The 12845-nt window shown below is 39.6% G+C and overlaps 1 protein-coding gene across 1 annotated transcript in view; it reads right to left on the bottom strand.

The window, feature by feature from the left end:
- Positions 1-12845, bottom strand: part of LOC124606137 (carcinine transporter-like) — a 146672-nt gene that overhangs the window by 38631 nt on the left and 95196 nt on the right. Inside the window, exon 6 of the mRNA XM_047138102.1 lies at positions 6458-6679. Within this exon, the coding sequence (XP_046994058.1) occupies positions 6458-6679 (222 nt within the window). The remainder of the gene's footprint in view (positions 1-6457; positions 6680-12845) is intronic.

Here is a 12845-nt window from a genome sequence, read left to right on the forward strand (position 1 = left end):
CAGCAAATATTGGAGTGAGAAGTAACACTCCAGCTACTTTTGGGATGGATAATATATGTTCCCTGCAGAGTGATTTTGCTTTGAGGAAACTGTAAAATAATTTCACGAAATGTCACAGCTGCTATGCGTCACTTCTTCTTCTCCTTCTCCTTCTTTCTTTTCTTGCTCTCCGCCTTCTTCAACCCGTTACCACTTTCATTTTAGCTTTCATCACACAAGTTACTGCTAAAGCACTTAGCTTTTCCTGAGCTTACCGTATTTTGCCTTTAATCTACGCCATGTCCGTCGGCCAAAATCTGTTGTCCTTAATGCCTGTCTGACAAACTGTCTGGTTGTACTGCATAAGTGATGCCAAGTTCCTTAAATCCTGCAATTAATGGGCTGCGTTCGTTCCGTCAACGTTGTTGCTGGCTGCAGTATGTTTAAGAAGTCCTATGGATAAACTGTTAATCACACGATTAAGGATGGATCCACCTTGCACCTTCTTCTTCTTGTCCATAGCTCTAATTTCATATCAAGAATAATGTACCAGAACGTAGACAATGCTTTTGTGCATTAGTTGCTGCAATATGGAAGAATCCTTAGTTTGTTTGAAGATGTGATTCAAGAACTGTGCACTTCTACTTTCCATCAGACATATTACCGATGAAAGCAGGTTTTAAACACATAATCGCAAGGAATATGGAAATCTATTTCCAGATAGAATTTTTGGTTGTTTTAACTGTGGAAAGACGCATGTGATTATTGACCTTCTCCTTCACGAAAATGGTCTATATATAATCCAAATCCCCTCAGTAATGTAAGAATACATTTCTATGTAAAGTGTCTGAAGAACTGTATGATTTCATATTTTCAAGTGAGAAGAGATTTTTATTTTCAACAATATTGATTGCGACAAGCATGCTATGAGGGCATACTTCTCTACAGATCACCAGTATGTGCACATATCATTTATCGGTGTCAAAGATATAGCAAATTATTGACACAGTTAATTAAAGGCAGTGCTAACGTAAATATTCTTTGCCAACAAGATGAATGCAGTTTGTGGCTGTGTATACCAATCATATGACATTCTATGCTCGAAATGTGCAAACAGACATGGAGTGAGAGTGCATATAGTTTATCAAGTTAAAAGCAATGATGATGAATTAAATAATGGGCAGTGTCATATTAGTTTAGATAACTATATTTCACTGGACATCAAACGATAAATTTGAGCAGTTCTCTATTGGGTATAAACTGCGACATTTGGTTGTTATCAGTTCAGATATTGAACGAGCGTTGTGTCAACATATCTCTCAGTTACACTGGACAAAAAGTTCATGTCAGAAGTTAGGAGCTGAAATATAAACGAAATCTCGACACGGAACTGGCGTTACTGCAAAAAAATTTAGGCTGAATCTTGAGTCTGTACTGGAAGTGATATTTAGACCTTTTCTCAACCGATACGGAGATTTATTAAAGAAGGACAGCTATTTTGAAGGAGAAAAGACAGACTACGAGAAAGAAGCTGAAGCTAAAGAAAACAATGCATTGATGAAAGCAGCAGAAGAAGATGATGAATAGAATGAGGTATATGATGACGGAAATGAGAAAGAGTGATGAAATAAAATTATGAGAGAGGCACTGGATAAATTGACAAACATAATGTTTTAGTAGATAAATAGGTAATGCAGTGTATTGTATACACTATTAGATTTGATCCGATGGCAAGAGTGTGGATGGTTGGTGATTCACAGGTACATGTCCAAAGGGAAAAATTTAAGCATTTAAAAAACTAAAATACAAATAAACTCCATCCGCAAAGGCCTTGGAAGGCCCAATGGTACCGACCGGACCGGCCACCGTGTCATCCTCAGCCCACAGGCGTCACTGGATGCGGATATGAAGGGGTATGTGGTCAGCATACGACTCTCCCGGTCGTATGTCAGTTTACGAGGCAGGAGCCGCTACTTCTGAATCAAGTAGTTCCTCAGTTTGCCTCAAAAGGGCTGAGTGCACTCCGCTTGCCAACAGCACTCGGCAGAACGGATGGTCACTCATCCAAGAGCTAGCCCAGTCCGACAGCTCTTAACTTCGGTGATCTGACGGGAACCGACGTTATCACTGCGGCAAGAAAGTAGGCAACCAAATTTTAGCATTTACAAATGGTGATCGGGAATGAGGAGATAGCACAATCTATTGTTTAAAACTAAACTTTTTAGAACGAGCTGCAGATTATACGATCTTCAGAAATACAAAAATAGGTTAAAATTCTCAGGGGTAACCCTGTACCAAAAAAAAAACTACTTCTACTACAACGGATATAAATATACCAATATCACTAAGTCTGATTTAGATAAAAGTGATGGCGAATCATGATGACGACATAAATATCAGTGAGGGAGAGAATGAGCATGCACTTGACGTTCGCGACTAGAAGACACTCTCCAGTTATCACCATTATATATCGATTTCGTTGACAGTAACATTCTGAATGAATTGTTGGACTGATTAGTTTTCTTACCAGCTTTGAAATTGGCAAGCAATAATTCACATGATAATAAAATAAAGACTATTGAAGATAAGTTTCAGGAAACATCGATTACTGTTTGAAGTTTATGATGGCTGTGAAACATATTAAAATGAAAGACCCGATTTCAGAGTGGGAAGTGGCATAGGAGAACTTTCCGTGAGTTGAAAGTACATTTCGCTGATTTGGGAACAGCTCACCTTATTATTGTTTGGGATTTTCCGTATCGAACAGCAGTCTGGATCTTGGGAAAAGATGGTGGGAGATTGAACCTGATTTCAGAGTAGAGTTGAAATTAGATGTCGAATTAAAAGTACAGGTCCAGTATTACGATATCATCTTGACAAATGGATGATGCGTCGTGAACTGACACGTGAGATGCCATTCTGTCAAGCACATCTCTAATCCTGTCTCCCAGCTAGCCCAGTGGCTGACCATATATCTCTTATCAGCTCATAAATGATAGCTCAGCTTGTCATCTGTTTCTGGCCATGAGTTCAACATTGTCAATTAATTTTTTACCTCAGAACTATGGGTATTACCAGCCAATGAAACCATGTAGCACAGAAGTGAAGGGAGGCAAGAGATCCGTCTGGGTTTCTTCAATCTGCACCTCTTCAAGCTTTTGTTTCCTATTCCTTGAAATGTGGAATAGAAACTTGATGACAGCATAGAAACAAAGCTGCAACATGTGCATTTGATGCTGCATTGCATCTTGCTTGCCTAAGCATATCAGTAGATACACAAAGCTTTGAGACCATGTGTTACTCGTATGTTTCAGCAAGATAGGACTTGTCACAACTTGCTCAGTACTGTCACAGTTTACTGACGTATGGCTAAGTCGGTAAGTATGAACTAATTTCTACGTTGTGACTTAGCATGAAGTTGTGTTCTAAAAGCAGAGCCCCTACTGTGAGTAGTGTGTTATTGTTGCTGGACGGACATAACCATCATGTTTTCCCCATCGTTCAACACTTTATTGATTCTGGACACAAAATGTAAGTCTGTGGTAGATTACATCCTACTTCTACCAAGAAAATTTGTATTTTCGTTTTCAATTACTTGTAGTAATTCAAGAAATCGGAGATTCTTCTGCTTCCATATTGCAGAACTTAATCAGTCTGTCTCAGCACCGTAACTAAAACAAAGATCGGCTGTCGAAAAATTGTTTCTACCTGATGGAAAAGGCAGTTTTTTGTGAGAGCAAGAGATTGGTGCATTATAGGTCGTTATTTAAATACTCCAAGCTGAGAGGGCTAAATGGCAAGTTGGATACCTACATGAACTTGGGGGAAACACTTCAGATTTAGAAGAGGGAAAGGAATATGAGATGTTATAGGCCTTGTAAGTCCATAGGGGGAAGGTGTTGTTTTTATTGTTTTGGAGAAAGCTTTCAACGGAGTTAAATGGAACAAGCTGATTTTGATGAATAATGGAGTATACTGGAAGGAGAGACGATTGTTACAGGACGAATATTTACAACAGCAAGTAAGAGTAAGGGCTCGAAAAAAACTGTCGGAAGTAAGCAGTATTGGAAGGGCCGTTAGACAGTTATTGTTACCTCTCCCCTTTGCTATTTGTAAGAGATATTACGAAAGTCTAAGTTCCAAAAAGAGGAGTATATATTGGTTGGAAGAGAATATAAAGGGTAAAACTAGATTATGACGTGGTATTAGTGACTGAAAATGAACTGAATTTAAATAAAATGCTAAAAGATGTGATTGAAATTTATATATCATAAAGGATGAGAAACACTACCGAAAAACCAAAGAATATGATAATCGGCACAGGAACGATACAGACAAATATTATGATAGGACAAGTTATTACTAGCCCAGTAAGAGCTTTTAAATATCTTGGAAATATTTTCACTAAAGAACTGAGAAGTTAGCAGAAAGTGAAAGCTCACATTTTTATAGCGAATGAGACATTAGATTGGAAAAGGAGATTATAATGTGCCAAGCGGATAAAAGTCTGCAGAAAAGGTTCGCCAAGTGTTTTGTCTGGAATGTGTCACTTTATCGGGCAAAAACATGGATTCTGGGATGAAAGAATGAAAAAAAGGATAGAAGCAGCTGAGATTTGTATGTGAGGGAGATTGTAGATAATAAGCTCGTTAGAAATAGTGAGCAAAGAAAGTGTTTTGGAAAGGATAAGGTGAAGCAGAGGAAGCAAAAATAATAGATGGAAAATTCGTTAAGACAGAAGTACATACTAACAGACGCTTGGCACGACTAGCTTGCGGGAGGACACAAAAAATGACATTAAGGGAAGCGGAAATTACGCGAACCTGACGAGGATGGCTCAAGACAGGAGAACGTGTAGAGTTACTCCGTGATAACCTACATTTGGGCAGAATACTAACACATGAAGCTGAGGGTTATTCAATAAATACTGCTCCTATTTTTTCCTTTTTTTGTTTCAAATTAGATATTTTTTTGCATGCGTGTAAAATTTAAAATAACTCTAACAGATGGCAGGACCACATTGAACTGTGAGAATGACATCTGCCCAAGACACTCGTTCTAAACAACGTGCTGCAATTAAGTTCATTGTTGCGGAAATAAAAACGGTGGTGAACATCCGTAACTTTCGTGGGCAGTGTGTGGTAATGATCCAGTTGATAGGCATGCGGTTGTTCGATGGGTAAAAGTGTTAAAGCGTCAAGAAGTGCTAAAACTGAGCTCCATGATCAGCCACGTTCGGGACGACCTGTCACGGCTACTGTTTCCAACGTGGTGAATCGATCGGATGCCGTTAATCTTTTTAATCAGGCAGGTAGGAGCATAACAACTCGACAGCTGGTTCTACAGCATTCGAAGAGCATTGTAAGACCCTATGATGTTCTACAGTGTGCTCAGCGTGAATTCCACGAATGCTCATAACAGATCACAAGATTAAGAGGAAAGCTGTTTCATCTGAACTGGTGCGCTAGTTTGAGGCCTATGCAAAGACCTTTCTGTGACAAATCGTTACAGTCGATGAAACATCACATTGAGCTGGAAACAAGAAAGAAGTTGCAAAATTTGCAACATCTTGGATAACCAAAAAAGAAGAAATTCAAGGTAGCTCCCTCCGCAGCAGTCTTTTGGAAAAGAAAAGTCGTCGGTCTCGTGGATCTGTTGACAAAAGGGACACTCGATAAATCATAGGCATATGCCAAGGCTGTGAACGAACTCAAGAACAACCGTGTTGTGTCTGCAAGGATCCAAAATAAATCTTGGTTCAAAAATGGTTCAAATGGCTCTGAGCACTATGGGACTTAATATCTGAGGTCATCAGTCCCGTAGAACTTAGAACTACTTAAACCTAACTAACCTAAGGACATCACACACATCCATGCCCGAGGCAGGATTCGAACCTGTGGCCGTAGCGGTCGCGTGGTTCCAGACTGAATCGCCTAGAACCGTGCGGCCACACCGGCCGGCAATAAATCTTGCTCCAACTCGATAATGGACAGCCACATACAAGTCACAGAACCGACAACACATTGTGTAATTCGGATGTCGTTGCCTCATTCACCCTATTGCTCAGATATAGCGCATCGGACGTCCATCATTTTGAACCACTTAAGATTATCTGTGTGGGACACACTTTGAAGAAAATAGAGTGCTATTCATGGCGTGAAAATATGGCTACGAGCACAAGACTAGAGCTTTAACCAACAAAGAATACATCCCTGGTGCAAGCCCGTAGAACATGATGTAGACCATGTAAAAAAAAAGAAATACTGGCCAATATTGTTACCAAATTCCATCTCTTGTGAATAAAAACGCTCTGAGAAAGAAATTGTGGGGCATTATTTATTGAAAGACCCTCTTAGTTGTGTTATTAACAGAAATTATTTAATTTTCGAAAGGATAATAAGAAAGAATGCTCTATCATCAGTCTAATCTAATTGCAATGCATTACAAACTAATGAACTTAAAATTTTGCTCCACTCACCTGCTGAGCACAAGTAAAATCGTATTTTTCAGGAGGTTCTTGTTGGTTATGATGGTTCCAATCCCCATGTTTACAGTTCTTTGTTGAGACAGAAAATTAATCTTTTTCTTGATGTCAGGAGACAAAGTTTTACCGTTTGTGCGCGCTATACGTTCCAGGACCTTGAAAGCCTCTTCTGTGTGCCCTTTATTTATCAGCCATCGTGGTGACTCAGGAAGATACCTTCAAAATAAACACCAATTAACTTCCACATATTTTAAAAATTTCTATTTGCTACGCTTCATTGAAGTCTGAGCACATATTTGCAGATGGCAAGTGTCTTAAGCTACCTTGGAATGAAACCATTGGGATAAGTTAAGAATATTTCAAATCCTGTGTTAGTAAGTATATTATTTAGTTCGGTTCTATGTGTTTCACTGCACACTTCATGCAAAAACATGATGGCATTCTTATGCGCAGGAGGGGAAAGGCAATTGGTGCAGATTATTTCTGTGTAGGGGACGAGCGAAGGGGTTAGTGGCGGCTCGAGTGTACGTGACAGAAGTGGGTTTATTTCATAAGCATAGCCATATGAAATGTACTGTTTGGTGGTAAGTAGTAGCTTCACTGTTAACAAGACGTTCGCAGATCTTTAGAATAATTGCAGACACAATTGCACATGACAAATACTTTTTAAAAGAGTAATGCCCCATTTGACTATTTATTATTTATTAATCTTTTGTATTATCCAGCCTTCTTCCTTTATGCCATTATCAAATACAATGCTAAAAGTTATTAGACCATTGTTAAGTCATGTCTGTTAAGGCAGTCCAAGGGAGGTAAGCAAGGCCTCTATGCCATTCTCAAGTACAATGCTAAAAGTTGTTCGACTTTTGTTAAGTCATATCTGTTAAGGCAGTTCAAAGCAGGTAAACAAGACTAACAATGTGTTATCCTTGTTTACCTGCTTTGGACTGCCTTACAAAACATGGCTTAATAATGGTCTAACAGCGTCTAGCATTGTACTTGATAATGACATATAAGCCCAAATCTGAATAGTACAAAAGTTAATATAATAATACACAGTCAAATGGCGGTTTATTCTTTTAAAAAGGATGGAATGATCGTGGCTAAACACCATCAAAAACTTTTTACATTACAAATAATGCAGTCCATCATTTGACAAAATACTGTGGATCTTTCACTATCACTATTTCCACACACGAAACACATTTAGAAATTATTCTACCTACGATTCTGTTTAACTTACTTTGGCAGTGTCACTTGATTCACTTTCATTTTCACTAGCGGAATCAGTATTGCTTCCATCACTATGACTATCACTATTACCTTTTCCTACGTTTATGATCGTCTCCAAAGTTTGGTCCACTAACCTTCACTTGGAACAGAATGATCTTTCATTTTCTTTGCGTTCTCGTAGCGTTTCTTCCATTTTTCTTTTGTTATTGAATCAATTTTTCCAGCTATAGGTTTTGGTATTGTGTCCAATCTGACTGTCACATTTAGAAACGCTGTTCTTCACTCTTGCCCATATCACCACTACAGGACTGAATTCTGGGTGAGACGGAGGAAGTTGCAGCACTGCGTGACCATATTCGGCTAAAGTACTGTCTACTTTATAATGATGCGGCCTGGCCTGTCCATTTTGATCAGTGACTGCAACTGGGGTTTCAGCTTGTCCTTGTGAATCGGAATTCTCTTTTCTGTTAACCAGAATGTCATTTCTTTCCTCGCAGAGTTCAATGTTGGAGTACTGTTGTTTTACTTACTGTGGTAAGGGCCGATATGCATAACGAGGTGAGTAAGAGTCAGTACAATAAGTATTAATCAATCCCTTAGCCACTTTTCATAATTGTCTATGTCGCTGTAATAATCTCTTGCTCTTTGGGCAGCTTTAAACTTTACGCAGGCATTCGATACAAAACCATCCTCCCAGCCAGCATGGATGATGATAATTCTGCTTTCGTTTCGTAACAGGTTTCAACAGGTCCTGTAGTGATTTGCCATTCCATCCATACGGTCCAGTGTAACAAGTGTCAACATATGTCTCGTCCATATAGACAATAGTATTACATTCAAGTCTATACTCTCAGATTCTTTTTAAGTAAGCAATTCGTTTTGCCATGATGCTACTTTCTTGCTGAAGAATTTTTCGGTTATTCGCCATCTAATTCGGTCTAAGATCTAGAGAGCGAAGGATTTCAGGAAGTATGTTCATACTTTCTTCAAAATTTATCACACTGTGTAGCTTTTGTAAATTCCCTTTTAAGAGAGAAATGTACAAATTATTCACCACATAGAGAACGACTTGATAATTAAAATTCCCTACATTGAAACTGCCAAAGATTCAATTGCGTGAAATCTTTCCAGTTCTCTCTTGATTTGCTGAAGGGAAGTAAACGATACACCTGTTGCTCTGGCCACTCGTATCAATGTGGATTTTAGTTTCAATGGACCGCCTAGCACAACTTCGTTCTCCATAAAATGGTAGGTATTTGTAACCACTTGGCGTGTTTGACTATGAGGAATTTTGTTCTTTAACTTGTTTTGCACTGGCAGCATCTTCAACTTCGATTGCGTTCTGCCTGAATATTTTTACTAGCCGAGCTGTGCACCTGACTCGATGGCAACACGTCCTACGCTGGCGTTCGACTGAGGGGGATCTATTTTTGCATGACCTGTACTCTTACCTGGCACTAAAATGTCAAATTTTAATAGTTAAGCCTACTAGATACGTCGTCCCAAGAGACACGCCAGTGGATAGCAATCACGTCCGAGCCGCTGATGACCGAATTAGCTCCGACCGTTACAGTAGTAACACTACCCTCCTCTCTCCCTTCTCATTCATGTGCAAGTTTTATAGGCATACAACAAACAGTGCAATATATTCACGGTGCCCTACAGCTCTTGCGAATTTCAGAAGCTTCACGGTGACTACAAGTCGACAACAGCTGCATGGTACTTATTTTTGACATTTTGAAGCTGTAAATGCGCATGGTGGCACCGATAAAGGTCAGCCATGATAAAACTTTAAAAATAAAATTAATGCAGCCAATGTCTTATTTCACTCATTTTGCGGCCACTGACTTACGGTATTGATTCGAGAAGTGGGATAACATAAACGTTTAAAAACAAATATAAAGTAATAATGGTAAATAAAACTAAACTAAACTCCGCTCGAATAGGCCATAAAGGCCCAACGGTGCCGACCAGCCGCCGTGTCATCGTCAGGCCACAGGTTTCACTGGATCGGATTTGGAGGGTCATGTGTTCAGTAGACGGTTCTCCCAGCCTTTCAAATGGTTCAAATGGCTCTGAGCACTATGGGACTTAGCTTCTGAGGTCATCAGTCCCCTAGAACTTAGAACTACTTAAACCTAACTAACCTAAGGACATCACACACATCTATGCCGAGGCAGGATTCGAACCTGCAACCGTAGCAGTCGCGCTGTTCCAGACTGTAGCGCCTAGAACCGCTCGGCCACCCCGGCCGGTTCTCCCGGCCGTATGTCAGTTTACGAGACCGGAGCCGCTACTTCTCAATCAATTAGATCCTCAGTTAGCCTCACAAGGGCTGAGTGCACCCCGCTTGCCAACAGCGGTCGGCAGACCAGATGGTCAGCCATCCAAGTGCGAGCCCAGCCTCACAGCCCTTAACTTCGGGAGCTGCTGTTACCACTGCGACAAGACTGTTGGCCTAACTATGATAAATAAAGAAAGAAATGATCAAGTAATCTAGAAAACATCATTATACACGTCTCACGCCCCAGAAATTAATACCGCCGGGATACAGTTTCATGAATGTTCGCAGAATATAGTATAGAATTTTTCTTCGTAGTCTTAAGGTAGCAAGTGAAGTGAATTTCTGTCGTGTGACGACTGTATCGAACACTGGGAAAAGTGCTGGTCAGTTTCTGCTGTCTCAAGCTTAGTAGACATGTAAGGAAGGTACAAGAGGAAAATTATTGTCGACAGGTAGCCTATGTCACACACAAAAAAAAACAGAGCGTCGTTTTTAACGTGCTTATCCGACGTATGGGCCACCATCAACATTCTCACTCAACGAGATACCACAGTTTGTCTTGGGGCTTAGTCCAGAGTATTAGCTCACAGTCTTGTAGTCAGGAACTGTACGCCACGACGTCTCCTCAAGTTGTCAACTAAATACTGATGATAATACTTTCTTACCCAAGAATCGAAACAGCTGCCCTCACTCTAGTGTTACTGCACGGGTATGAATTAACGCGGAATCGCGTATTCTTCACAAGGCAAACTTGGAAGTCAACTCTGCAATTTGAATTAATATCCAGGTGGTATTGAATACGACGGTTACCATTAACTGCGCGAAATATTATGTAAGTAAAGTATCACGTATTGATAAGTACCAAGATAAACTTAACTAAAAAGATTAAGAATTGTGATGCAATGAATGAGATGTTTACAAATGGAGAGCTTAAACTAAGAGAGTGTGAAGTGGTAAGCTCCGTCAAATGGCAGATTTAATACCAATGATGACCTTGATGAGAAAGTAAGCCAAGTATTGGACAGTATCAACAACGGGAAAGAGATATAATTCTTATAGACGGTTTTAGTGTTCATGTTGGGTCCAGACTAATGAATGCAGCCGTTGAACCATATGGAGAAAAATATGTAAATGATAGCGGTGAACGACTTATAGAACACGTCAGCAACATTCATTAACGATTTAAATTAGTTCAAGCATAAAGATCGAAATCAATTAATTCGGACGTGACAGTGAATGCAAGTGCAGAGTATGGTACTGACCATTGCCTTCTGAAAACTACAATATTTTTCAAATTAGTAAAATCTTTTAAAAATTCGGGCGAAATGCGGTGCTGATGAGGCACACGAAGTACACCCTAAAAATTTGTAGAATTCAAAAATCAAATGGCTCTGAGCACTATGGGACTTAACACCTCAGGTCATCAGTCCCCTAGAACTTAGAACTACTTAAACATAACAACCCTAAGGACATCACACACATCCATGCCCGAGGCAGGATTCGAACCTGCGACCGTAGCGGTCGTGCGGTTCCAGACTGTAGCGCCTTTAACCGCTCGGCCACTCTGGCCGACTTTGGAGAATTGATGAACATTATTGTTGTATGGGCGAAGACGGAATTTGAATTGAATAACGCAACGTACTCTTCCGGGAACAACACTTTTGAAGATATTGTTAGATGTGTTGGGGAAGCAGCTAAGGAAGCTTTAAAAGTACTGCAGGGCAGCTCACGATTTCTAAAGACAAGTGAATTGTGGAATAAGAACATTGAGAAATTTGTACAGAAAGGAAGGGGACATGCAGCTTATATGTCAAGTGAAAGAACAAAGAAAATAACGGATACGCTAAAATACGGAACAGAGCTGAAGAAAGCTGTCAAGAATGCCAAGAATGATGCCTAGGGTAATACAAGTAAGCAGACTGATCAGCATATTGGAGATGGATGAAGCAGTGAAGCATGGAGAACTCTGAAATCTATGCGATGTAACAGAATAGAAAGAATTCTCCTGTTGAAAGAATGGAGAAACTGTTATGGGAATATCTTTACTGAAAACCATCCAAATTTTTTTGGCAAAAATTAAGATGAATTGTTTATCTCGGATGAACTGTATGAAGAGGACAAAATAATTATGCCCCTAGAAGTCAAAATAATGCTTATCTCTATGAAGAATGGACGAGCTTCAAGCCCAAATGGATGCCCACCGAAATTTTCCAAAACTTCTGATATTGATAGCTAATGTTTTCACTCTATTCCTAAGAGGGAAGCACGTACTAGAGGACTGAATACATCACATATATCTAACATACATGAGAAGAGTGACAGGAAAAAGTGCTCAAACAATATAGCAGTGTGTGTCACAACTTCAGTCTCTAGATTATATGGGAGAATTATAAAGAGAAAAATCGAATCACGGATTTTGGATGAGAAAGAGCAGACTGGGAATCGGGCCGGAAAATCATGCACAGTGAATAATGTTTTATCTAAGACAAGTTGAGGAAAAAAGACTGGACAGGCATTTAAAGAAGCAAACAGTTTTCATTGATCTTAAGAAAGTCTGTGATAGCGTTCCCCCTCGCCAAATTGTGAACTGCAGTGTTAGAGAATGGAGTGAGTCATTTTTATGTTCATGCTGTTAGAGCTTTATACAATGCCGCAACTTGTAGAATTAAAGTAGGTAAAAAATATCTGGAGAGATTACACTGAACAAAAGAATATGAGGAAGTGCGACAGCACCAACGTATTTTAAAACATACCTGAATTCAACCTTAAGGTTATGGAAAAGTTCCTGTTGTAGTATGCGTGAGTCTGTAAATGATGAAAAGTTATTCACTTTGTATTGTGCTAATGGCTAAGCCATTTTAGTAG

The sequence above is a fragment of the Schistocerca americana genome, chromosome 3, assembly GCF_021461395.2.
Source record: "Schistocerca americana isolate TAMUIC-IGC-003095 chromosome 3, iqSchAmer2.1, whole genome shotgun sequence".
Lineage (NCBI taxonomy): Eukaryota > Metazoa > Arthropoda > Insecta > Orthoptera > Acrididae > Schistocerca > Schistocerca americana.